At 44.5% G+C, this 26143-nt stretch overlaps 2 protein-coding genes across 3 annotated transcripts in view; one reads left to right on the plus strand and one right to left on the minus strand.

Moving 5' to 3' along the window:
- The window catches only part of LOC135367275 (tRNA endonuclease ANKZF1-like), a 94302-nt gene extending 80742 nt beyond the window's left edge, over window positions 1-13560 (minus strand). The window contains exons 1-2 of the mRNA XM_064600464.1: window positions 13493-13560; window positions 13290-13421 (exon numbers count right to left, since the gene is read on the minus strand). The gene's annotated coding sequence lies outside the window, so the exon portion shown is untranslated. The remainder of the gene's footprint in view (window positions 1-13289; window positions 13422-13492) is intronic.
- A 36-nt stretch (window positions 13561-13596) lies between these two features.
- Window positions 13597-25253, plus strand: LOC135367276 (uncharacterized). 2 transcript variants are annotated; one of them, XR_010414409.1, is made up of 9 exons: window positions 13597-14153; window positions 14381-14625; window positions 15624-15687; window positions 15750-15880; window positions 16057-16175; window positions 17460-17592; window positions 17651-17747; window positions 18597-21104; window positions 24683-25253. XR_010414409.1 is itself a non-coding variant. In XM_064600466.1 (8 exons), the coding sequence occupies exons 1-8, from the start codon at window positions 14054-14056 to the stop codon at window positions 18857-18859; spliced, it is 1152 nt and encodes a 383-aa protein (XP_064456536.1). In that variant the 5' UTR covers window positions 13597-14053; the 3' UTR covers window positions 18860-22767. The 2 variants fall into 2 exon arrangements, 1 of the variants encoding a protein (XP_064456536.1); XM_064600466.1 differs by lacking the exon at window positions 24683-25253 and having other exon boundaries at window positions 18597-22767.
- The last annotated feature ends 890 nt before the right edge of the window (window positions 25254-26143 follow it).

A 26143-nucleotide genomic window follows, 5' to 3' on the forward strand; every position in this document is an offset into this window, starting at 1 on the left:
AGACTTGTCAAGACAATACTGGACAGGGTAGTGCCCACAGATGAAGGACTTGTAGAATTTGGGTAGAGATTGCAGGACTGGGCACAGGTTGTATGCAAGACGCATTCTTCAAACGTGTGACATTGTAGCTATTTCATTGCATATTTAGAGCAAGGGTAGACTTGTCAAGACAATACTGGACAGGACAGTGCCCACAGATGAAGGACTTGTAGAATTTGGGTAGATATTGCAGGACTGGGCACAGGTTGTGTGCAAGACGCATTCTTCAAACGTGTGACATTGTAGCTATTTCATTGCATATTTAGAGCAAGGGTAGACTTGTCAAGACAATACTGGACAGGACAGTGCCCACAGATGAAGGACTTGTAGAATTTGGGTAGATATTGCAGGATTGAGGACAGGTTTGTATGCAACACGCATTCTTCAAAAGTGCGACATTTGTGTTTGCTCTTCCGTTTAGCTATTTAAATGCACATTTCTAGTAAGTCTAGAATTGTCAAGACTATATTGAAGAGGACACTGCCCAGAGATGAAGGGCCTGCGGAATTAATGTTGGGTAGATATTGCAGGATTGAATGCAGGTTGCAAGCCAATCAGGGTGCGTAATTCTTGAGCAGGTGGTGTTAGCTGGGAAGTGGGTTCCTCCTGCTGACGGTACACGCATATTGTAGCTGTCCATGGATCGACCCTGCTCGAGTTAACAGCGTCCTGTCTCGCGTTCTACGCACGCTGAAAGCCTCAAAGGCTTAATTGCACGACACTTGCAACCGGGGGGCTTTGCTTTATAATTGTGTTTGCTGGATTTTCCTGTCTAGTTTTTTTTTTGCCTTTCAGGAACAGACATCACCTGGCTTGGAAAACCATGCGGTGAGAACGAGATTTGGGGAACGCAGGGTCCGTACCTATGGCGCAGCACATTGTGGACACATTCTCCAAAAGTGGTGACATTTGATTTTGCTATTCATTGTAGCTATTTAATTGTATATTTAGAGCAAGGGTAGACTTGTCAAGACAATACTGGACAGGACAGTGCCCACAGATGAAGGACTTGTAGAATTTGGGTAGATATTGCAGGACTGGGCACAGGTTGTATGCAAGACGCATTCTTCAAACGTGTGACATTGTAGCTATTTCATTGCATATTTAGAGCAAGGGTAGACTTGTCAAGACAATACTGGACAGGACAGTGCCCACAGATGAAGGACTTGTAGAATTTGGGTAGATATTGCAGGACTGGGCACAGGTTGTATGCAAGACGCATTCTTCAAACGTGTGACATTGTAGCTCTTTCATTGCATATTTAGAGCAAGGGTAGACTTGTCAAGACAATACTGGACAGGGTAGTGCCCACAGATGAAGGACTTGTAGAATTTGGGTAGAGATTGCAGGACTGGGCACAGGTTGTATGCAAGACGCATTCTTCAAACGTGTGACATTGTAGCTATTTCATTGCATATATAGAGCAAGGGTAGACTGTCAAGACAATACTGGACAGGACAGTGCCACAGATGAAGGACTTGTAGAATTTGGGTAGATATTGCAGGACTGGGCACAGGTTGTGTGCAAGACGCATTCTTCAAACGTGTGACATTGTAGCTATTTCATTGCATATTTAGAGCAAGGGTAGACTTGTCAAGACAATACTGGACAGGACAGTGCCCACAGATGAAGGACTTGTAGAATTTGGGTAGATATTGCAGGATTGAATGCAGGTTGCAAGCCAATCAGGGTGCGTAATTCTTGAGCAGGTGGTGTTAGCTGGGAAGTGGGTTCCTCCTGCTGACGGTACACGCATATTGTAGCTGTCCATGGATCGACCCTGCTCGAGTTAACAGCGTCCTGTCTCGCGTTCTACGCACGCTGGAAAGCCTCAAGGCTTAATTGCACGACACTTTGCAACCGGGGGGCTTTGCTTTATAATTGTGTTTGCTGGATTTTTCCTGTCTAGTTTTTTTTTGCCTTTCAGGAACAGACATCACCTGGCTTGGAACACGATGCTGTGAAGACGAGACTTGGGGAATGCAGGGTCCCTACGTACGGTGCGGCACAGTGTCAACACATTGTGTCGATGGAGGTGGGCTCGGCCGCAGGATTGTTGAAGTGCCAATAATCCAAAGGGCCTCGGGACTAGTGCTCTGAATTGGGAGCGGTTGCGTAACTCGGTCATCGAATCCCCCCGCTTGCCGCTTTGTCTTCACGGAGTGGGCAAAACAGTATACCGTGCGGTGAACACGGTCGTGTGCATTGATGGTGCTCGAATGCAATCCCTCGGACAAATCCCGCAACTTATGAGAGCCATGAGTACATGGCTATTTGAAAGTCTCGGACAGACTTTTGTGGCACCTTGAACGAAGAGGAGGAGGAGATGGAGGTGGAGGAGGGCTCGGCCACAGGATTGTTGAAGTGCCAATAATCCAAAGGGCCTCGGGACTAGTGCTCTGAATTGGAGCGGAGCACTTGCGAACGATCATTGAATCCCTCGCGCTTGCCGCTCTGTCTTCACGGAGTGGGCAACACAGTATACCGTGCGGTGAACACGGTCGTGTGCGTTGATGGTGCTCGAATGCATCCCTCGGACAAATCCCGCAACTTATGAGAGCCATGACAACATGGCTATTTTGAAAGTCTCGGACAGACTTTTGTGGCACTTTGAACGAAGAGGAGATGGAGGAGGAGGAGGAGATGGAGGTGGAGGAGGGGCTCGGCCACAGGATTGTTGAAGTGCCAATAATCCAAAGGGCCTCGGGACTAGTGCTCTGAATTGGAGCGAAGCACTTGCGAACGGTCATTGAATCCCCCGCGCTTGCCGCTCTGTCTTCATGGAGTGGGCAAAACAGTATACCGTGCAGTGAACACGGTCGTGTGCGTTGATGGTGCTCGAATGCATCCCTCGGACAAATCCCGCAACTTATGAGAGCCATGACAACATGGCTATTTTGAAAGTCTCGGACAGACTTTTGTGGCACTTTGAACGAAGAGGAGATGGAGGAGGAGGAGGAGGTGGAGGTGGAGGAGGGCTCGGCCACAGGATTGTTGAAGTGCCAATAATCCAAAGGGCCTCGGGACTAGTGCTCTGAATTGGAGCGAAGCACTTGCGAACGGTCATTGAATCCCCCGCGCTTGCCGCTCTGTCTTCATGGAGTGGGCAAAACAGTATACCGTGCAGTGAACACGGTCGTGTGCGTTGATGGTGCTCGAATGCATCCCTCGGACAAATCCCGCAACTTATGAGAGCCATGACAACATGGCTATTTTGAAAGTCTCGGACAGACTTTTGTGGCACTTTGAACGAAGAGGAGATGGAGGAGGAGGAGGAGATGGAGGTGGAGGAGGGCTCGGCCACAGGATTGTTGAAGTGCCAATAATCCAAAGGGCCTCGGGACTAGTGCTCTGAATTGGAGCGAAGCACTTGCGAACGGTCATTGAATCCCCCGAGCTTGCCGCTCTGTCTTCACGGAGTGGGCAAAACAGTATACCGTGCAGTGAACACGGTCGTGTGCGTTGATGGTGCTCGAATGCATCCCTCGGACAAATCCCGCAACTTATGAGAGCCATGACAACATGGCTATTTTGAAAGTCTCGGACAGACTTTTGTTGCACTTTGAACGAAGAGGAGATGGAGGAGGAGGAGGAGATGGAGGTGGAGGAGGGCTCGGCCACAGGATTGTTGAAGTGCCAATAATCCAAAGGGCCTCGGGACTAGTGCTCTGAATTGGAGCGAAGCACTTGCGAACGGTCATTGAATCCCCCGCGCTTGCCGCTCTGTCTTCACGGAGTGGGCAAAACAGTATACCGTGCAGTGAACACGGTCGTGTGCGTTGATGGTGCTCGAATGCATCCCTCGGACAAATCCCGCAACTTATGAGAGCCATGACAACATGGCTATTTTGAAAGTCTCGGACAGACTTTTGTTGCACTTTGAACGAAGAGGAGATGGAGGAGGAGGAGGAGATGGAGGTGGAGGAGGGCTCGGCCACAGGATTGTTGAAGTGCCAATAATCCAAAGGGCCTCGGGACTAGTGCTCTGAATTGGAGCGAAGCACTTGCGAACGGTCATCGAATCCCCCGCGCTTGCCGCTCTGTCTTCATGGAGTGGGCAAAATAGTATACCGTGCGGTGAACACGGTCGTCTGCGTTGATGGTGCTCGAATGCATCCCTCGGACAAATCCCGCAACTTATGAGAGCCATGACAACATGGCTATTTTGAAAGTCTCGGACAGACTTTTGTTGCACTTTGAACGAAGAGGAGATGGAGGAGGAGGAGGAGATGGAGGAGGGCTCGGCCACAGGATTGTTGAAGTGCCAATAATCCAAAGGGCCTCGGGACTAGTGCTCTGAATTGGAGCGAAGCACTTGCGAACGGTCATCGAATCCCCCGCGCTTGCCGCTCTGTCTTCACGGAGTGGGCAACACAGTATACCGTGCGGTGAACACGGTCGTGTGCGTTGATGGTGCTCGAATGCATCCCTCGGGCAAATCCCGCAACTTATGAGAGCCATGACAACATGGCTATTTTGAAAGTCTCGGACAGACTTTTGTGGCACTTTGAACGAAGAGGAGATGGAGGAGGAGGAGATGGAGGTGGAGGAGGGCTCGGCCACAGGATTGTTGAAGTGCCAATAATCCAAAGGGCCTCGGGACTAGTGCTCTGAATTGGAGCGAAGCACTTGCGAACGGTCATTGAATCCCCCGCGCTTGCCGCTCTGTCTTCACGGAGTGGGCAAAACAGTATACCGTGCAGTGAACACGGTCGTGTGCGTTGATGGTGCTCGAATGCATCCCTCGGACAAATCCCGCAACTTATGAGAGCCATGACAACATGGCTATTTTTGAAAGTCTCGGACAGACTTTTGTTGCACTTTGAACGAAGAGGAGATGGAGGAGGAGGAGGAGATGGAGGTGGAGGAGGGCTCGGCCACAGGATTGTTGAAGTGCCAATAATCCAAAGGGCCTCGGGACTAGTGCTCTGAATTGGAGCGAAGCACTTGCGAACGGTCATCGAATCCCCCGCGCTTGCCGCTCTGTCTTCATGGAGTGGGCAAAATAGTATACCGTGCGGTGAACACGGTCGTCTGCGTTGATGGTGCTCGAATGCATCCCTCGGACAAATCCCGCAACTTATGAGAGCCATGACAACATGGCTATTTTGAAAGTCTCGGACAGACTTTTGTTGCACTTTGAACGAAGAGGAGATGGAGGTGGAGGAGGGCTCGGCCACAGGATTGTTGAAGTGCCAATAATCCAAAGGGCCTCGGGACTAGTGCTCTGAATTGGAGCGGAGCACTTGCGAACGATCATTGAATCCCTCGCGCTTGCCGCTCTGTCTTCACGGAGTGGGCAACACAGTATACCGTGCGGTGAACACGGTCGTGTGCGTTGATGGTGCTCGAATGCATCCCTCGGACAAATCCCACAACTTATGAGAGCCATGACAACATGGCTATTTTGAAAGTCTCGGACAGACTTTTGTTGCACTTTGAACGAAGAGGAGATGGAGGAGGAGGAGGAGATGGAGGTGGAGGAGGGCTCGGCCACAGGATTGTTGAAGTGCCAATAATCCAAAGGGCCTCGGGACTAGTGCTCTGAATTGGAGCGAAGCACTTGCGAACGGTCATTGAATCCCCCGCACTTGCCGCTCTGTCTTCATGGAGTGGGCAAAACAGTATACCGTGCAGTGAACACGGTCGTGTGCGTTGATGGTGCTCGAATGCATCCCTCGGACAAATCCCGCAACTTATGAGAGCCATGACAACATGGCTATTTTGAAAGTCTCGGACAGACTTTTGTTGCACTTTGAACGAAGAGGAGATGGAGGAGGAGATGGAGGTGGAGGAGGGCTCGGCCACAGGATTGTTGAAGTGCCAATAATCCAAAGGGCCTCGGGACTAGTGCTCTGAATTGGAGCGAAGCACTTGCGAACGGTCATTGAATCCCCCGCACTTGCCGCTCTGTCTTCATGGAGTGGGCAAAACAGTATACCGTGCAGTGAACACGGTCGTGTGCGTTGATGGTGCTCGAATGCATCCCTCGGACAAATCCCGCAACTTATGAGAGCCATGACAACATGGCTATTTTGAAAGTCTCGGACAGACTTTTGTTGCACTTTGAACGAAGAGGAGATGGAGGTGGAGGAGGGCTCGGCCACAGGATTGTTGAAGTGCCAATAATCCAAAGGGCCTCGGGACTAGTGCTCTGAATTGGAGCGAAGCACTTGCGAACGGTCATTGAATCCCCCGCACTTGCCGCTCTGTCTTCATGGAGTGGGCAAAACAGTATACCGTGCAGTGAACACGGTCGTGTGCGTTGATGGTGCTCGAATGCATCCCTCGGACAAATCCCGCAACTTATGAGAGCCATGACAACATGGCTATTTTGAAAGTCTCGGACAGACTTTTGTGGCACTTTGAACGAAGAGGAGGAGGAGATGGAGGTGGAGGAGGGCTCGGCCACAGGATTGTTGAAGTGCCAATAATCCAAAGGGCCTCGGGACTAGTGCTCTGAATTGGAGAGGTACACTTGCGAACGGTCATCGAATCCCCCCTGCACAGTGTCGACACATTCTCCAAAAGTGGTGACATTTGATTTTGCTATTCATTGTAGCTATTTAATTGTATATTTAGAGCAAGGGTAGACTTGTCAAGACAATACTGGACAGGACAGTGCCCACAGACGAAGAACTTGTAGAATTTGGGTAGATATTACAGGATTGAGCACAGGTTGTATGCAAGACGCATTCTTTAAACGTGTGACATTGTAGCTATTTTATTGCATATTTAGAGCAAGGGTAGACTTGTCAAGACAATACTGGACAGGACAGTGCCCACAGATGAAGGACTTGTAGAATTTGGATAGATATTGCAGGATTGAGCACAGGTTGTATGCAACACGCATTCTTCAAAAGTGCGACATTTGTGTTTGCTCTTCCTTTTAGCTATTTAAATGCACATTTCTAGTAAGTCTACAATTGTCAAGACTATATTGAAGAGGACACTGCCCAGAGATGAAGGGCCTGCAGAATTAATGTTGGGTAGATATTGCAGGATTGAATGCAGGTTGCAAGCTAATCAGGGTGCGTAATTCTTGAGCAGGTGGTGTTAGCTGGGAAGTGGGTTCCTCCTGCTGACGGTACACTCATATTGTAGCTGTCCGTGGATCGACCCTGCTCGAGTTAACAGCGTCCTGTCTCGCGTTCTACGCACGCTGGAAAGCCTCAAAGGCTTAATTGCACGACACTTGCAACCGGGGGGCTTTGCTTTATAATTGTGTTTGCTGTATTTTTCCTGTCTAGTTTTTTTTTTTTGCCTTTCAGGAACAGACATCACCTGGCTTGGAAAACCATGCGGTGAGAACGAGATTTGGGGAACGCAGGGTCCGTACCTATGGCGCAGCACAGTGTGGACACATTCTCCAAAAGTGGTGACATTTGATTTTGCTATTCATTGTAGCTATTTAATTGTATATTTAGAGCAAGGGTAGACTTGTCAAGACAATACTGGACAGGACAGTGCCCACAGATGAAGGACTTGTAGAATTTGGGTAGATATTGCAGGACTGGGCACAGGTTGTATGCAAGACGCATTCTTCAAACGTGTGACATTGTAGCTATTTCATTGCATATTTAGAGCAAGGGTAGACTTGTCAAGACAATACTGGACAGGACAGTGCCCACAGATGAAGGACTTGTAGAATTTAGGTAGATATTGCAGGACTGGGCACAGGTTGTATGCAAGACGCATTCTTCAAACGTGTGACATTGTAGCTATTTCATTGCATATTTAGAGCAAGGGTAGACTTGTCAAGACAATACTGGACAGGACAGTGCCCACAGATGAAGGACTTGTAGAATTTGGGTAGATATTGCAGGATTGAGCACAGGTTGTATGCAAGACGCATTCTTCAAACGTGTGACATTGTAGCTATTTTATTGCATATTTAGAGCAAGGGTAGACTTGTCAAGACAATACTGGACAGGACAGTGCCCACAGATGAAGGACTTGTAGAATTTGGATAGATATTGCAGGATTGAGCACAGGTTGTATGCAACACGCATTCTTCAAAAGTGCGACATTTGTGTTTGCTCTTCCTTTTAGCTATTTAAATGCACATTTCTAGTAAGTCTACAATTGTCAAGACTATATTGAAGAGGACACTGCCCAGAGATGAAGGGCCTGCAGAATTAATGTTGGGTAGATATTGCAGGATTGAATGCAGGTTGCAAGCTGATCAGGGTGCGTAATTCTTGAGCAGGTGCTGTTAGCTGGGAAGTGGGTTCCTCCTGCTGACGGTACACGCATATTGTAGCTGTCCATGGATCGACCCTGCTCGAGTTAACAGCGTCCTGTCTCGCGTTCTACGCACGCTGGAAAGCCTCAAAGGCTTAATTGCACGACACTTGCAACCGGGGGGGGCTTTGCTTTATAATTGTGTCTGCTGGATTTTTTCTGTCTAGTTTCTTTTTGCCTTTCAGGAAGAGACATCACCTGGCTTGAAGGACCCTGCTGTGAAGATGACGTTTGCGGAACGCAGGGTTTGTACAGATGGCGAGGCATAGTGATATTGTGGCCCGTGGATAACGAAGGTGGGCCACTACTGCCAAGGCGTGGGCTTGTGACCTCCGTCAAAATTGTCCTGGAGTAAGCCAGCGATTCATAGACTCCCCACTGCAGCGCGCTCTCTGAGACCGTGCGTCATCGCCGTTCAAGACTTGCGTAGATGGACACTATGTGGTGCTTCTCTCCCGGGAAGGAGCTCCAACGAAACGTAAGTGAAAAATTTATAGAGCGCACAACTTGGGCAAGAAACCGTTCACACAGAGGCCTGTGCACATTACTGTGGATAAGGGCGACTTCTACTCGGTATTCGTATGCGGTTTCCAACAGATCCGCACCGTTCACACGGGGATGGAATTTACTTGATGGATGTAGCTATGTATAGTGGCGAGTGACTTGCACTAAGTGAAATGTTACTCTTTTAAACTTAGGTCTGCAGCAGGTTCGAACAGACACCAACCACATTCAGCCCTACAGATCACGGCACATCTCCTTCAAATCCACTGTGCGACAGGATGTGGTGGAGTCCTGTCCTGCAGTCGTCCTGTCTACTTCAACCCTGTCCTTGTCTTCTTGCTGCTATTCGTCATCATGATCCTATACCAACTACCCCGGATTGTTCCTATTGTGCGACCAGGACGTCTTCAGCAACATTGCTAGGTGGCTACTTAACTCGGACATCACTGGGTCTCATCGTGCGTGACACTCGCTACAGACATATCCGAAAAAGACTACTGACATGTGGTTCTTGAGTGATATTGACTGGACTCTTCCACACAGACTGACCAGCGTGTCTTTGTACTGTTGTTGCCCATCCAGAACTTGTCCAAGGATGCAGTTATATTACATGTATATGTATCGCCCTGTGATGGCATAGTGGTGTTGTCTCGTCCAAAATTTATTTAACTTCCCCTTTTACGTTGGCTTTCGCTACGTCTTGGTCCGTCTGCATACTGACACTCGACTTGCATGATGCGTGAATGCAGAGAGAGACATCCGCCGTGCCGCGTTCGTTCTCGCGCCCGAACCGTAGCGCAACGCGACCGACCGCTATGCGTTGAGTGAATGCATCGCCGACCGTGTGTGTGTGTGTGTGTACGCTTTCTAACTACTAACTTTCTAACTCTGTTGAGTGTGGTATGTCAGGTGGACCAAGCACTGTAGTTGCAGCACATTTGCTCTGAAAAGCCTGCTCGTTAACCCTTACCAAGCCGTTGAATGTACTACATTTAAATTGTTTCGCCGTTGTTGTAACAATAGTAATTAGAGGTTTTCTGCAGCTCGTGTGCTTGTACTTTCAATTTCGTTAATTCATATACTTATGATACTTTGAAGTTGTGCAAGACTGTTCTTTCTTTTCCAGGTTTGAAGTGCGTGTTAAAGTATTGCCGAAAATGCTATAAAACAAAGCAAAGCATTTTCTGTGCGTTGTGTGCTTCTGCTTTTATTTGTAGTGTCATTTTGTCGATAAAATTCCTCTCTGCAATGACAATGTAAATCAATTTGCATCATTCTCAAGAGAAGCCCTTAGAAGTCAATACATGCAGACTTAATTCACAATAATGTGTAAAAAGCTTGCACTGCTGCATTTGGAAGTGGGTGCAATAATAGTTGTGTAAAAGAAAAAAAATCATTAGTTACAGTTTTCCCATTGTCTTCAAAACAGAAATTTTCACTTGCATCGTTATTGCACAGAGCAATTCAACTGAAAACCTGTGGTTCTGTGTATAGGGCTAGGTATTCCTTTCCAGGTTTGAAGTGTGTGTGAAGGTGTAAAGGTATAAAATTAAGCATTGTTGATGCTTGTAGCTTTACTCTTAGTGTTATTTTGTTATAATTTGGTTTTGTATAGGACAGTGCTCTTTTTTTGCTGGTGCATATTTCAAGTGTGCATTAAACTACCACATGTGTCTTGTGAGATATAGCCCCAATGTGTATCACAATGCGTAAATACTGCATAATTCACGTGTGTGTTTGTAGTTTGTTTTATTTTTGCAATAATAATTTCAGCTGCTTTATAATGACTTAGTGTTATTTATTTGTTGTGCAAATTTGAACATGTATTAAACTACTAGGGTTCCTGATGCTCTCCACTTCGCATAGAAATATATTTGTATCGTTATATATTATCACATTGTATAAATATTGTATAATTCACTTGTGTGTTTGTAGTTTGTTTTATTTTTGCAATAATAATTTCAGCTGCTTTATAATGACTTAGTGCTATTTATTTGTTGTGCAAATTTGAACATGTATTAAACTACTAGGGTTCCTGATGCTCTCCATTTCGCATAGAAATATATTTGTATCGTTATATATTATCACATTGTATAAATATTGTATAATTCACTTGTGTGTTTGTAGTTTGTTTTATTTTTGCAATAATAATTTCAGCTGCTTTATAATGACTTAGTGTTATTTATTTGTTGTGCAAATTTGAACATGTATTAAACTACTAGGGTTCCTGATGCTCTCCATTTCGCATAGAAATATATTTGTATCGTTATATATTATCACATTGTATAAATATTGTATAATTCACTTGTGTGTTTGCAGTTTGTTTTATTTTTGCAATAATAATTTCAACTTCTTTATATGACTGAGTGTTATTTATTTGTTGCGCAAGTTTGAACATGTATCAAACTAGTACTAGGGTTCCTGATGCTCTCCACTTCGTGCAGAAATATATTTGGAGAGGTGAATTTCATAAACAGGTGTAGTTATTCAAGTCTCCATCTCAAGCCCTTCATGCAGGCATTTGGGAGGATCAGGTTCAAGAGATATCCAGCATACAGGCCACTCCAAAGCTGGCCTTCGGGGAATTATGACCTTGAAGCAACGCTGCGCAACACTGCAACATGGCCAGTAGGAACCATATGTGTCGTGGTGTTGGTGGACAATACGAAAAAAAAAAAAAAGCAGCAGCAAAGTATGCCCCCAAACTATGCCCCAGTCACTTATCTTCGATGAAGTATGCATGCTGGGCATGTCACATGATGTGGCCAGTAGGCCTCCTGAATAAGAACAACAATGCTTTCAGTCGACCACAGTGGAGGTTTTTCAAAAATGTAAACAGGCACATTCCGAATATAAGTTGATATGTTTTGCAATTAAAGGGGCACAAAAATGCAAAAACAAGCTTACTGCAAATTACTTTACAAGTTCTATTGATCTCGTTCTTGTTATGATTCAAAACTTTCATTCCGGTACGTAGCTCGAATCAGAATCATACCTGACTCTCTCTTGCTTCTGCGGTAACCAATGAATGACTGACTCTTCAGCTTGTGCATCAGTGTTTTTAGTCTTGCACTGTGTGAAGTAGTCTGGCGTCTTTGTCCGAAGGTCATAAAGCTAAATGTTGTCAGCGGAATATTCGCAAGCACTGTTGTAAGCTACAATTTGGTGAATTCGTATTGCTGCCTAATTGGATGCCGCTATCTTTGCCTCCTGGCGATCCTATTCGTTGCTGCCAAAGACTGCTCTGTTCTCATTGTGGTTTTCTCCTAAATGGTAGGGTTGTGTGAACCAATTTTGTTTGACTCTTACTAATTGAAACATGGATTTTGTTTCTGCATTTTAGTGTCCCTTTAAAGACCTAAAGGATATGAACTTTGGCTTGTTGCAGGCTGATAATGTTGGTCTTTTCAATGTGTTTCCATTAGGAGTGTGAAAATGGAAAAAAACTGGATGTGCGTGTTTGAGAGAGAGAGGCTGTGAAGCCTCGATCCGGGGGCAGAGATATAAGTGGACATTTAAAGGGGATATAACGGGGTAAATGTAAATGGAGGTAAATGATTTGAAGTAGTAGAAGGTAACTAACAGTAATCGAAAGTAACCAGAAGTCAGGTACAGACCGGAAGTGGACAATCAGAAGTTGGATTTAAACCGAAACTGGACACCCAGAAGTCAAGCACAGACTGGAAAAGGCGTTTAATGCTAACGCGTTTCTCTCGCATTTATCTCTAAGTCACCACTGAATTTTTTATAGTAATTGGCCTCCCCTTCAGATCGTTCACTAGCGAAAAAGGAATTTTGCCAGGTGCCTTGTGCATCAGGAGCATTCTGCAAAAGGGTTGGCAATGGTCACGATAGACTACCAGTTTATGGTGAAAGTTCTTCTGAAGTGGTTGATTTTCTTGTGTACTGGGAAACTGGTGTGCATCTCCTCTGGTGGGCATCAGTCATCTATATTACAGAAATCTGCGAGGCAGTCTCTGAAGCTGTAGCCAAGTTTTGGCCTTATGCACTTCCAAAATTCCACTGGTTGCGTAACGGACCAATTCATGCCAGATGGGGTTTGTTATAGGATCGAGAACTGCCCCAATTGTAAGTGGTACGTACGGTCATGGCTCGTACTGACCAAATACGGGTGGGGTACATGGCTACTCGAATTATTTAATTGAGCTAGCTCGTAAGTACAATGTACAGGTGGTGCTGGTCTCTGACAGCAACCCAATGTTGTTGAGTTCATCCCCACTCAAGATAAACAATAAGAACGAGAAGCTCGTGTAGCATGTGAGGAATGGCACTTGAGGAGGATTTGCGTCTGAATGAGCGATGTTTATTGTCAAAACTAATATCCAGTATAATGTTTGTGCCAAATCGTACCTATATATTGGGAATTAGAATTTTTCAATGAGGTATGTCTGAATGACGTCCAATTGAGTTCCATTATCTTTTCGGGAAATCTTCAATGGGAACATTTCTAGCAGGGTAAATAGATATGAATCGATATTTACCTCTTTCACTTGCAGCTTTGGATCTTGATCGCGTGTCACTTGACATTGAAACCTGTGTTCTTATCATCTGTTGTATGGCCAACTGTACGATGGGACAAGCGCAGGCTTGCAGACACCACACCCTGTGTTGTTCTGTAGTAAAACGCACGTTTAATAAGTGGCTTCCTCACACAGAAGGAAGGATTGAAATAAGAATTTCTTGCCTTCACATTCGAAAGTTCCGGTGGAAGGTTCGTTTGGCTTCTTCTGGATTGGCTGTTGTCCCGTCTTGTTGACTGGCATCTTCTTTTGAGGGTTAATGGGGTTAATGGTTTGCATGTTTCCTATCTGTAAACTGCAGCTGGATGAGTGTGTAGTGCGACGGGGTGACGTGTAGTGTATCTATGGTTTACAGTGGATATCGTTTTCCCCTGCTAGTCACTTGCTCTCAGTTTCTGAAAAGGAGCTTGCGGTGGCGCAACGGGTTGTTGCAGCCGTGCTCGAGATCAGGGACCATGGCAAACATTAAAATGCCGTGAAATACACTTGGTTCACTTCCCCACAGTATGCACTGGGCATGCATCCGTGGCATGCATCGCGCCGCCCAGAGACGCGCAGTCACCGTTGGTTTCGGTTTGACATTAAAGCGGATGTGACGTTCCCTATACCAGCATCACTGATCATTATTCACTTTTGTTCTATCACGAGATGAGTAATACGTTTTTGACACTCTGACAGGTTTCTAAGACGAAATATATTCACGCCCCATCCCCACATTTCGAAAGATGGCATCGAAAATGCTTGCTTTCAGAACCTCTTCGCGCAGTATGAGTTGGCCTGCGAAATTACAGCGACTTTTGGATAGCTTCGATTTTACACGGTTTAGTAAGGTTTATTTCTTTCCTGTAATCTACGTGCAAATCTGTGCTTTCTGTAAGACGTCTCACGTCGTCTGCAAACGCGAAGAGATGCGTCTGTGTTTGGCGGTTTGGCAACGTCCATGAATGTCGTGCGCTTTAGCAGAAAGGATGGACGCGAGCAATACAAAACGTCGCAAATTTTCCTTGTACGAACAATAAGATAGCCAACGCATCTTTTTGAATATCGTGCAGGCTCCAGTCACCAGCACTGCAAGCCTTTCATCATCGGTGACCAGCAAGTTGGCCTGATACGGCCGAACGACTGGGTTCACCTTTCACCTTATACAGAGGCATTTTGCCATGACGGCAAAACGAACAGCGTGTATTTAAATCCATCGTGGACAACGTACGATGAGCGTACTGCAAAGCTTAACGCTGTGCTTGAAGACCTTAAGAAAAAGAACGTATTTAAGACACTGCGAGGCTGGAGGAACGAGGTGACTGAAATTTCTCAGAATTTTGTTTGAGGTACTGGTCCTCTGTCCCGTATGCTAGACGTACAGGAATGGAACATGGATTTAAGGGCCAACTGTGGCACTTCAGTGTGATGGAGAAATTTATTGTTATACAATTTTTTTAATGTTTATGTATATTTTTATAGGATCAAGGTCAGTATTATGCATATGAGGGATTAAATAACGGGTGCACACTCCACAATAGCGCAGAACATTACTTTGCATATACTGTGTGCACTTAGGTGCCTTACGTTACTTCCTTGTCTACACATTCTATTCTGTGTTGCCTATAGAAATTAACATAGATTCAACAATATCCAACTTTTTCCTATTCAGTGTTGCTTAAAATTTGCCACAATACAGAGACATTTTTCGAATAACGTAACAGGAGTTGACAAGCCAGCTTAAGTCTGTCATGTGTTCTTCTCGTCCTGCATGTTTTCCCTTAGCTTCAAGGTGGTATTAACATCATTGTTGGAAGGTTTGGCAAAACCTTCTTTTTATGTCCATTTTATCTTTCTGGGCCATCATGCAGGGTATCGTCAGCCCCGATTATATCCCAACTAAAAGCGTAAGACATACAAAAAATTCTTTCCGCTCTCTAAGCTGCCCCAAAACGGAAAAGTACATGGACCTTGAACAAAACTTGCTAAAATTGACGCAGGACACTATCTGAAACCACATAGACAAACTGGTTTTACAATACCCCTATAGAAGCAAATTCATAACAGGCTGCATGAAGAAACATTGTTGGTTCAAGAATGATAAAAAGTTATAGAACTGGATTGAAAATGTCAAGGTAAGAGAGCACAGAGAAAATAGTGCATAAGTTAACCTTGGGATGTAGTCACTTTTCTAGGATAATGAATGCATATATGAATTGATCATAACTAAAAAGCATGAGGTAAGGCTAATACATTGCAGCGTTGTCCAAACGTGTGTGTTCCATCCTTTAGTTCTTTTTTTTTTTTTCATTCCAGTGTTATGAAGTAAGTGCCAGATTTGGCGACAAGTCTCTAATGCGGATTGAAAGGGCTGCTTCTTGTAAGTCTTGCCAAGTAATAAGCCTCGTTTAGGCACTGTTCATCCAACACCAACTGTTCCAGGCCTGTTTGGAATAAAGCGATATGGAGTACACGTAAACGGATACGTCGTGAGGCCGGATGGCTCCGTCGGACTATGGTTCCAGCGCCGGTCATCCACGAAAGAGACGTTTCCGAGCAAATTAGACAACATGGTACGGGAGATAATCGATACACGTGGTTCTAAGTTTTGTAAAGGACTGTGCTTAGGAGGTAGAGCAGTAAGGCAGCCCCATTTGGATCCAAAGATAACGTAGCTGAAGTGTATTACATGTACCTACGTATCCATGTACGTCCATGTAGAGCACCGTACAGCGAAAATCTTTCGCAGGTTAGTGGTGGCGTAACGGCTGGACTTGCCATTAAAGAATGCGTTCTAAAAGAAGCTCAGGAGGAAGCATCCATTCCTCCTCACCTACTGAGCTCAATCAAGCCAGCAGGAATGGTGTCGTAAGTATGCAGCGTTGATGATGATCTTTCGAGACACGACGTTAGTGGTGTAGAAATGTTAGAAATAGAAATAGAAAAGCGCTACAGATACATTTTACATGCAAGAAACTGAAATGGTGGAAAGTGAATTAGAGGAATCCTCACCTAAGTTATGCAGTGAAATTTCTCTCTCGTTATTATCCAACCCCCATGAGCTTTGGAATTCAAACACATACACACACACACACAACATGGATGAAAAAAGAAAAAAGGTAAGAGAAAGCTAGGATGCTGCACGGGTGAAAGTGGCAACTTGAGTCCGAGGAACATTATGGCGCGGACAAAGGAACTGGGCAGAGGCTCACAAACCTCCAATGCAACAAAAGAAGAGTGAGGGGCGGCAAGGAGGCTACCATGCATGGTCGCTTCAGGCAAAGTGGGTCATCCAATAACTAATCAGTGATTATAACAGACAGATCACTCACACAACGTGGGATATGGACGATTTCATAGGCTTCCAACAGAATGTGCGACAAGCCATTTTTACGAAAGAAAATTGGTTTATATTCATGAATACAGGCTCGCAACTTGTGCAGGTCATCGAGCAAGGAGGCTTGCACTCGACGTCGTCTGCTACTACTCATCGTCCCAGTTATTGCTTCCTCAACTTCAACGATACTTTGTACTTCAGCTTACCTTAGTATATTTCTGTACGAGCGATGGATATTCTAGAGATGTTTCATTATGAGGTCGATTATCATCATCACTCTACGCGTTTTCGTATGAGCTATCGCTGTCGTCTGCTACGGTAGTCGTGCGTACGCTTCTGCGCGTTCAGAATTCAAATTTCCATCAGGTTGATTATCATCATCATTCTACGCGTTTTCATAGGAGCTATAGCTGTCGTCTGCTACGGTAGTCGTACATACGTTGCTGCGCGTTCAGAATTCAAATTTCCATCGTCCAATCGTGATGCAGGTCTTGCGTGTGGATGAGCAGCGCCCCTAGCGGATCGTGCAGACGGGCTCTTAATAGGGGTTGCTGACAATGACATGGTCATTATAATCTAGTAGGTCGTGGTGGTTAGTAACATTTAGTGATAGTTAGGCCTGGATAGTGTTGGATAGTGGTTGTGGGTAGGTGGTTTGTCAGCTGTAAATGCAAGATTTAAAAAAAAATACATAAGAGAATACATCTAATGCTGACACGATTGCGCTGCATTAATTACATTATAATAATTCTTCATTTATAGACATTAATCGACCTTCGATTGTTCTTTACCAGAGTTCATTGTTACCATTGCAGGTTTATGTACGAGGACGAACGAGGAATTTTTCCGGAGACCCTTTTTGTCTTTGATCTCCCATTACCTGACGATTTCCAGCCCAAGTGTTCCGACAATGAAGTGGAGTGCTTTTATCTCCTGACTATTTCAGAGGTAAGGCTTTTCACGTCTTTCATTTTGTTGAGGATTCTAGGGCCTGTTTGCACCACAGGTTAAAGACAAGATTGTCTCGGAAGAATTCAAGGTGACGAGCAAGCCGGTGGTCCTGGACTTCCTGGTGCGGCATCATGTGCTATCTCCAGATGAGGGTTAGTACGGGTACATGTAGCAGAGGACACAGACTTCTTTGTCTTTGTCCTGTTATAATTAGCGACAAAAAAGTTGTCTACATCTTCCTTTGTGCGTTCTGCCAAACACGTTAAAATGCGGTAGCGTTACTGGGTCATGTTCCGATCTGTGTCTTTTTTTTTTTTCAAAAAGTATGTGTTTGTGCCATGAACCAAGTGCTGCTACGAGTGCCGTAGAGATGCGGAGGGGCGGGCTTCCCTTAGGGCGATCACACATGTCCTCCATCTCCACAACTGTTATGGACGGACCTACATGGCTGTCAACATTGATGCGCCAAGGTTGTCGCTTTAAAGGTTATCGATACCAGTGCGTTCGGCATCGTCTGACAATCTCCTTGGCTAATGTTTGCAGCAGATTATGTCAGCAGAATGTTCAACAGCTTGTTCCTTGTATGCTCAGCACAACCAGTTATATGTACATGCGACAGGGAACACTAAATATTTTTGATTCGCTAGTAAAACTGCGGTAAAACGACTCGGGGAGCCGTCTCGTGGGACATGATCCCCAATTTGTCGAGCAACAGCGGTCCATGTTCCCTACTTGTCTGCTGCTCCTGACGGCCACGTAGCAGACTTCTTCTGTTTTAGACGCAGTGGGTGGCGACTTAGACACAGTGTTGCTCGTAATTTTGTATTTTAATTTTTAAAAAGTATTAGTGCAACCGGGACAAAAATTGTCACGTAAATGTACTGAGTGCTCAGGCTCTCGAATAGCAGATATTGTTTTTGAGATTGCAGCCCTACTGATTAAAAACTGTCTTCAATGTATGCATATCTGATGTTATCTCCTTTCCTTTGACTTCCCTTTAGAGCCCAACTACTGCTCGCTGATGGACACCATCCATTCACCACTTCACAACCTCTATAGCTCCGATGTACCGTGTCCATCCACAAACGGGCACCACTGCACCGGTACCACCTCTGCGGTCAACGTGTTTAAAAAGCACTACATAGATAGAAAGTCTGTGCTAAGATATATTTCTATAGGACTGATGGTTTTGAGCGGATATATTATGGGTCGGGTTTCTGGTCTCCGGAGTTTATTTTTTGGCATGTTCGGAGTGTCCGTTTAGGAGTTCATTGTTTTCCCGATGATTCGGAGTAGCTTTATTGTTTTTTTTCACCGACTGAGTTAATTTCGGAAATTAAGAGAAAAAGCAATGATTGTGAAATCATATGCTGACAAAAAGCAGGAAAAAAAGCCTCGCAACAACGGTTACTGTCATGGAGCAGAGCTTAGAGATGAGAATATGCGTATCATGGTCACCTGTCGACGTGAACACTTCGAAACTTGCATATTCCTTCACCTATTGTCAGGAGGCAGCTTCTACTTGCTTCCCATCTCATTGTCTGCGCAACAACAAATAGGTGCCCTTTCAACGAGACAATTTGTTGGCTATCCATTATCCTTTGTCCACTGTGAGCAATGGCGTCATCACCTCTGCAGACCTATCATTATCATCATCGCTATTGTGGCAGCGATCCTTAAATGCGAGGGAGTGCCACTGCAAGTTCATTGGCCATCGTCGAAAAATAAACGCCCTCCATGAATTCCTAATTTGGCCCATTACTAACAGGCGAAAAAATGGGAAAAGTCTAGCGCTCGCGAGTGAATAAGTATTTAAAGAGATTGAAGCATTTAAATAATTTATTTCACTAAAGAACAAGCTTTCGGACATGAGAGAACTGAAGTTCTGAGGCTGGAACAACATAGAAGGGACAATCACATGCAAGGCCTCAAGAGTCCGTCCTTCCTCAGGTGCCATACATTCAACACTTGGTAGAGGTATTTATACCATCTATATTTATAGTATGTTATATATGTATATTTATAGATATAGAGATATTTCGGCCTCATTCCTCTTATGCACAGGAGTATAAATATCTCTACCAAGTGTTCACTGTATAAGGAGTTTCACCTGAAGAAGGAGTTTCAATCTCTTTAAATACTTATCTTGGCCCATTACCAATAATAATAATAATAATTTGTGGCTTTGCGTTGCGAGACAAGTACAATCATGAGCAACGTCACAGTGGTCAGTCTGTGGGATTAATTTTGCCCACTTGAGGGCTGAAATTTCAAGGCATGGCACACCATACTTAACGTCCTCACGGAAGACTGCGTGTCAAGGCAATTCGAACCATACGGCAAAGTTGCTGGCGTGCTCTGCTGCGTTCGAACCCACAACCTTGGAATCAGTAGGTGATCACGCTACTAACTGAACCACCAAGGCAGTCTCCATTACCAACCAAGAGCCCCAATAAACCTCTGTATCGCCTTTTCTTAAACTCGCCTGCTGATTCGATCCCTCATCTTTCTGTCTTTTCAAACGGGGTGCCAGCAATGCCCCCACCGCACTGCATGACTCACAGAAAAAGGCAAAGCAAAAACCTAGATGCTGCCCTGGACAAGACTCTTGACCGAACATTTGCCTAAGTGGTGCTGGGAAGCGGCCGAAATGCCTTCACGTCAAGTGAGCTTACAGAATAGGGCATAAGCGAAACACTGCTGCACAGTGGATTTCTGGTGAAGAAAGCCACGCTTCCTTGTATCTGGGCCAGTATGTAATCTATGATGTGAGATTAGTCTGCTGGTCATCAGGGTGTGGCTCTTCTTCATGAGCTCTTGGTAACTGGGGACCCCGAAAGCATAGCTTCTACGATAAATCTGAATTGCTTTACATTTTACCAACATATGTTTCGAGATCCACCCCCCCCCCCCCCCTCCCAAAAAAATAAATCTCGAAACCCGGAACCCCATTTATAGGAACGTGCAGGGACTTTTTTTGGGCCGGAAAAAACTTGAACTGTACAGATAACACTATTACATCTATATAGAATGTACATCTTCGTAGTTAGGTCTAAATAAGCAATTCTTTTGTAATAATGTTCTTAACAAGGTTTGACATATTTTCTAAATTCTAGGAATGCTACATAAATGTTGATGTGTGTGTTCTATTTTGAAGTGGTTCTGAGCTTCGCAGCTGACTGTGCCGAAGCTCTACATTAACCCTGTTTGAACTTTGTGTACCTCTAAAGTCCTCCATTTGTTGCTGAGATCCGATAAAATGTTGCCCCTGAATTGCTTTCATGCTCAGTTGACACATTTAAAGCCTACCTAGAGATGAGGCTCTAGTCATGTATGTCTTTGTGTCTCATGCTCAATACAACTGACTCTTCGACATTGCTGACTTTTATAGCGGGTGGTCATTTCGTAGCAAAACGGCCGAGCGCTCGGAAATTGCTAGGTCGGCGACCGAGCTGGATCACGTGACCGTTGCCACCCGAACATGATTGCTAGGAATCAAGCAGTTTTAGGTAGAGTAGAGTAGAGTAGAGTACCGTGCACCTAATCCCTTTTGATACAGGGCAGATCCCCAAAATAGGTTCACAGGTGCGAAAAAAATAGACAAAAATAAAACTAATTAGATAAAAACGTGCACACACACAAAAAAATACACATTGTCACTTATGTCTGTCCAGATGTTGTCGATTTTTGTTTTTTTAGTTGCTCCCACTTCACAAGGCGGCGCTGCGCATGGTTGAGCCGTTCTGTCGATGTGGTTTCGGTTTCCCAGAATAGGCAGGCGACGAGGTCTTGTTGGTTTTCTGTTGTTTCGTGGCTCTCTGGTTGAAGCGTGTCACATTCTGTCAATATATGATATAGACTCTCCATCCCCTTGCCACATAGCTGACAAGTGGGATCCACTTCTTCAAAAAGTTCACTCCTCCTGACATTTGTTAGCAGACACCCCGTACGTGCTTGGAAAAGCAGCGCGCTGGCTCTGTCTCCTGTATATTGGGTGCAAACTTCGGGTTTCAACTTGTGGTTACCGTACCATTTGAGGCTTTGCTTTTTCTTTACATTGTTTTTCCATTCTTCAGTCTCCGTCGTTTTGATTTCTTCGGCCGTGATTTTTGACCACTCTCTCTCGTTGCGGGCTTTATGGCGCCTCGTGCCTCTGCTATATTTCCTATCATACTGGTTTATTTTCTTTATCCAGGCTGTTTTGATACCGAGGTATCGGGTATGCTGAAAAATTCTTTTTGCTATAGATGTTTCCGGTAGGTGTATTAATCGTCCTAGGTAATGTGTTTTGGACTTTGCGTCTCGTGTTGCGAAAGTCGCCCACCCCATTTCTCCTTGGATAGCTACGTTGGCTGTTGCAAAGTTACCCCCTAGTAACCATTTTCCGAGATCTCGTTGATGTTGATCCAGGGTCCTGATTGTAGCTGGCGAGAAGACAACCGCATCATTCGCGAAAGTAAGGGCAGGGACCGCTGTAGATTTCCAAAGTAGTCTTCCTACGCTATATCGGTTATAGGAATGTCTTGCAGAGTTCCAGATATGCCCTTTCAATTGGTTAGACTTTTTGACTACGTTCTGTTCGTGCTTACTCAGGTAGTGTTCGTCACTAGTGAAAGTGATTCCCAGGTACTTGTATTCTTGGGTGCGGGTTATAGGGCGATCTTGGAGTGTGAAATGCAAATTGCTTGGGTCCTCGCTATTGAAAGCCATCCATTGTGTTTTTAATACGTTGAACTTTAGCCCATCACTCTCGGCTTCTTCAGTGCATATGTTCAGCATATGTTGCAGGCTTTCTTCCGATGGCGCAACTAGAACGATATCGTCTGCGAAGGCCAGCGCTGCGACTGCTGTATCTATTGGTTGTCCAGTTGTTGTCAAAGTTCTCACGGTGATCCCCTTTGACTCGCTTTGCAAGCGCAGCAGTAGGTTGTTTATATATATGTTGAACAAGGTTGGGGAAAGGGGGCAACCCTGCCTTAGCCCCACCTTGACTGGTACTGAATTTGATTTGTGTTTGCCCAGCTGGTATATTGTTTCTGTATCTTCATATAGTTTCTCGAGCAGTAATATTTCGTCTTTCGAAAGGCCTGTTTCAGTCAGTTTCGCCGACATAATCATGTGGTCCACGGCGTCATACGCTTTCTCGAGGTCGAGGAATGCAAGGAGTGTTGTCTCTTTATTTCTGTTCCGTATCTCAATGAGCTGCGTTAAAATAAAAATGTTATCACTTGCCCGCCTATTCCGTCTGAATCCGTTCTGTACTTCGCTGAAGATGTTATGATGTTCGCAATGCTGTTGGAGTCGGGTGTTTAGGATGGAGGTAAAGAGTTTATAAATATTACTTTGTATTGCAATAGGGCGGTATGAGTCGATCTTTGTATTTTCTTTCCCAGGTTTGCAGATCAATTTTGTTCTCGATGTTTTCCAGTCCTTTGGGATTGATTTGGAATTGATGATGTGGTTATAGCATTGCATAAGTGCTTCCAAAGCAATGTCTTTCAGCGCTTTTAAAAATTCATTTGGAATGTTGTCCGGTCCTGATGCCTTTTTCGCTTGGATTTTCTTAATATTTAATTGGAGTTCTCCGAGAGTGATTGTGTCGTTTAGGTTGAGGGCGCAAGTGTCATCACGTTTCGTCTCCTTGTCCAGCTGTATATTATCGGTTTGTCTTCTCTTTGCTCTACTATTGAGTATCTCTTGCTGGGCACGGAAGTATTGGGCGAGTCGTTCCTTCGGTTCACAGTGTTCCCAGCTTCCGGGTATCGTAATCTGTTCCAATGTGACCTCGTCTTCCTGTTCATGCTTGTTTTGTAAAAGGTTAATGTATCGCCAGAAGTATTCTCCCGATTTCCTCCCTGATTTTGTAACAATTTCTTCGATTCGCTTGTTGTAGCCTTTGATTTTCTTTGCAACGAGGCTTTTAACTGCCTCCTTTTGCTCAAAGTATCTCTTCCAAGTTTCTTCCTGTTCTTGATTGGCTCCTTTCCGAATGGATTGTCGGTGTTCCCGGTTGAGAAGTTTGCGCTGTTGGATTTCTCTTTCCACCTCGTCGTCAAACCATGGATGTTTTGTTTGTTTAGGATCGAGCCATATGTACCCTATTGCAACTTCTGCGGTTTCTTTCATATTCTTTATGAAGTTCTCGTAGTCCATATTGTCTTCGGCCTCCAGTATTTTTTCTAAGATTGCAGCAAAGGTTTCTGTGTTACCATCAGAGTCCAAATCCCACTTCCTTTTCCTTGCTCTCTTTGGTATGCGTTGACGATGTTGTTTTCTTGTCTTGGCTTTAATTGTCAGCTTAATTCGGTTGTGGTCGCTAGTGCAACTATAGTGTTTGGATTCATCTATGTGTGTTTCTACAATTTGGAAGCGTTCTTCACAGAGCACGTTGTTTACCAAGATGTAGTCAATCGCTGTTTGCAGCGTTTTCCTACTCCAGGTGTACTTTCCTGTACAACTATCCATTAAATTTACAATGCGCAGATTGTTACGAGAGCTTAGCTTTTTAACCAGGCAGGGTTTATCCTCCTTTCCGTCTAATTCGATTATATGTTCGTTGAAATCACCTGCTATTATGACTGGAGTTGATGTATCTATGTCGGCAAGGTCTCTGGTGATGCAATCGTAGATGGCCCGATTCCACCCTGCCTCCTCTTTCTGCGTTGCCAAATATACTACGCATATTAGAAATTCCATATTATGTATTTTTACAGATGCCCACATGTGTTCTTCACAATTTTTCTCAAGGCTTTTAACTTTGACATTGTTTCTGTTGAACATAATTCCTAAGCCGCCACCTTTTTTGTCTCCTGTGTTCCTATTTCTGCCTGTCCATCCCCATGTGTCTTCTAGAGTTGGTGTTTCCATATTCCGTAGATGTGTTTCAGTGACCACATAGGCGTCAATCTGTTCCTCCTCTGCATTGTTTTGCAGTTCTTTCCATTTAAGTGGGTTTGAACCTTGTAGGTTTAGTACGCCGATTCTGATGGTCTCTTGAATTGTTCTGTTTTTCTTTCTCCTGTGTTTTTTCCGGCGGTGTCTACCATTGAGTTGTGCACTTGTTTGTTCTACGTCATCCGCAAATTAGGTACTTGGATCACGCTAGGGGCGTCGCGGTCGCAAGCCTTCGCGTTCTGTCGTCTGCTAAACCACGTGATTTCAACATGCGGGCCAATGAGGGCACTCGCCACCGTTGCAGTGCGGATGTGACGACACCGGATACAGTTGAGCAATCTGCCGCTCGATCGTTTTGAGTACCGGGCAAAAAAAGTGCTAGCTAGCAAATTCCGAGCGCTCGGAAAGCGCCACGCGAACATGCAAGATTTGCTTCATTTTGACCAAGCGAACATGACTGCTCGAGATCTGGCAAAAAAAAGTTGCTCCAAAATGACCACCCGAATTCGCCATTAGTATTACGACAGTTCTCATCATAACAAAAGATTTTATGTGTGCATTTCCATTGTAGCTCTGTGTATAAAAATTAGTCTCTAAAAATTCGTGGAGGTGAAAGTAAAGTAAACAATGCATAAGCAAGACGGCCGCATGCCGCAAATTGAAAAATATAAATTGACAAGAAGTAGAACACTCACGTGCATTTAGTTGTTTTGCTGTGTGCAATGGGTTTGAAAAAGAGGCATTAAAATTTTTCTCTAAATATACTATGGGACATTTGGCGCTCATCTTGATGTCAGTTGCTTAATTATTTCTTCTGTCGGGTATAACATTTTTTTATTTGTCGCTACAGAATGTTTGTAAAAAAAAAAACAAGCAGAGCAAAATAGATGCTGTTTTTGCAAGTTTAATTAATTTTAATTTAATTTTAATTATTTAATTAAATTTTAATAAACTTAGTTAATGATTTTTAGATAATTAGTGACCTTGTAGTTACATGCCGTATTCGAGAGCATTTTCGCCTGCCCATATAACTGAACTGCAAAAGCGGCATTTATTTGGTTTTGCTATATAAAAATAAAAATTGTGTAACGAATAACGGAAAACAGCCCATATATTATTAATTTTTAACCATTTGTGCGTATACGGGAGTACATCCCATTTCATTTTCCACACAAAGTGGCATTTATGCATCTGCCCAACATGTATTGTCTATATCAAACGCTTTCAACTCCACTATTGTTTACAGCGCGCTGACGAGTACATTGGCTGTGAAAACTGCGATGTAATTTTGTCTCTGCATGCTTTTCACTTGCAGTTTTACTTCAAAATGTTTTTAAAATACGTGAGCGTACAGTCGCCGTTGCGCTCGGCCATACGCTATCACGCGTTTTAAGTATGCCGGCGGATGTACCTTTTGTTTTTGTGTACGGAGGGTGTATTCCGTTCTAGTCATCATCATTATTATATCTAGCGTACCATCTTTTCGGACAGCTGTAATAAAACATGCAAACCCAAACCCGTCTCCGTTGATTTTTTTAGACATGACATTTATTCGAGAAGTTGTTAGATTCGGATTTGAATTCGGATTCGAAAAATTTTGGATTCGTCCCATCTCTAATAGACCTCTCCTTGTTTGTGAACAAGTGACGTCATA

The sequence above is a fragment of the Ornithodoros turicata genome, chromosome 8, assembly GCF_037126465.1.
Source record: "Ornithodoros turicata isolate Travis chromosome 8, ASM3712646v1, whole genome shotgun sequence".
In the NCBI taxonomy this organism is placed as follows: Eukaryota; Metazoa; Arthropoda; class Arachnida; order Ixodida; family Argasidae; genus Ornithodoros; species Ornithodoros turicata.

Excerpts from the sequence above, each read along its gene's own strand:
- LOC135367276 (XM_064600466.1), top strand. The coding sequence starts at position 14,054 with ATGGCATCGAAAATGCTTGCTTTCAGAACCTCTTCGCGCAGTATGAGT. Across the intron at positions 14,154-14,380 it reads CTTCGATTTTACACGGTTTA|GCTCCAGTCACCAGCACTGC; the intron begins GTAAGGTTTATT and ends AATATCGTGCAG. Across the intron at positions 15,881-16,056 it reads CGAGCAAATTAGACAACATG|GTTAGTGGTGGCGTAACGGC; the intron begins GTACGGGAGATA and ends AATCTTTCGCAG.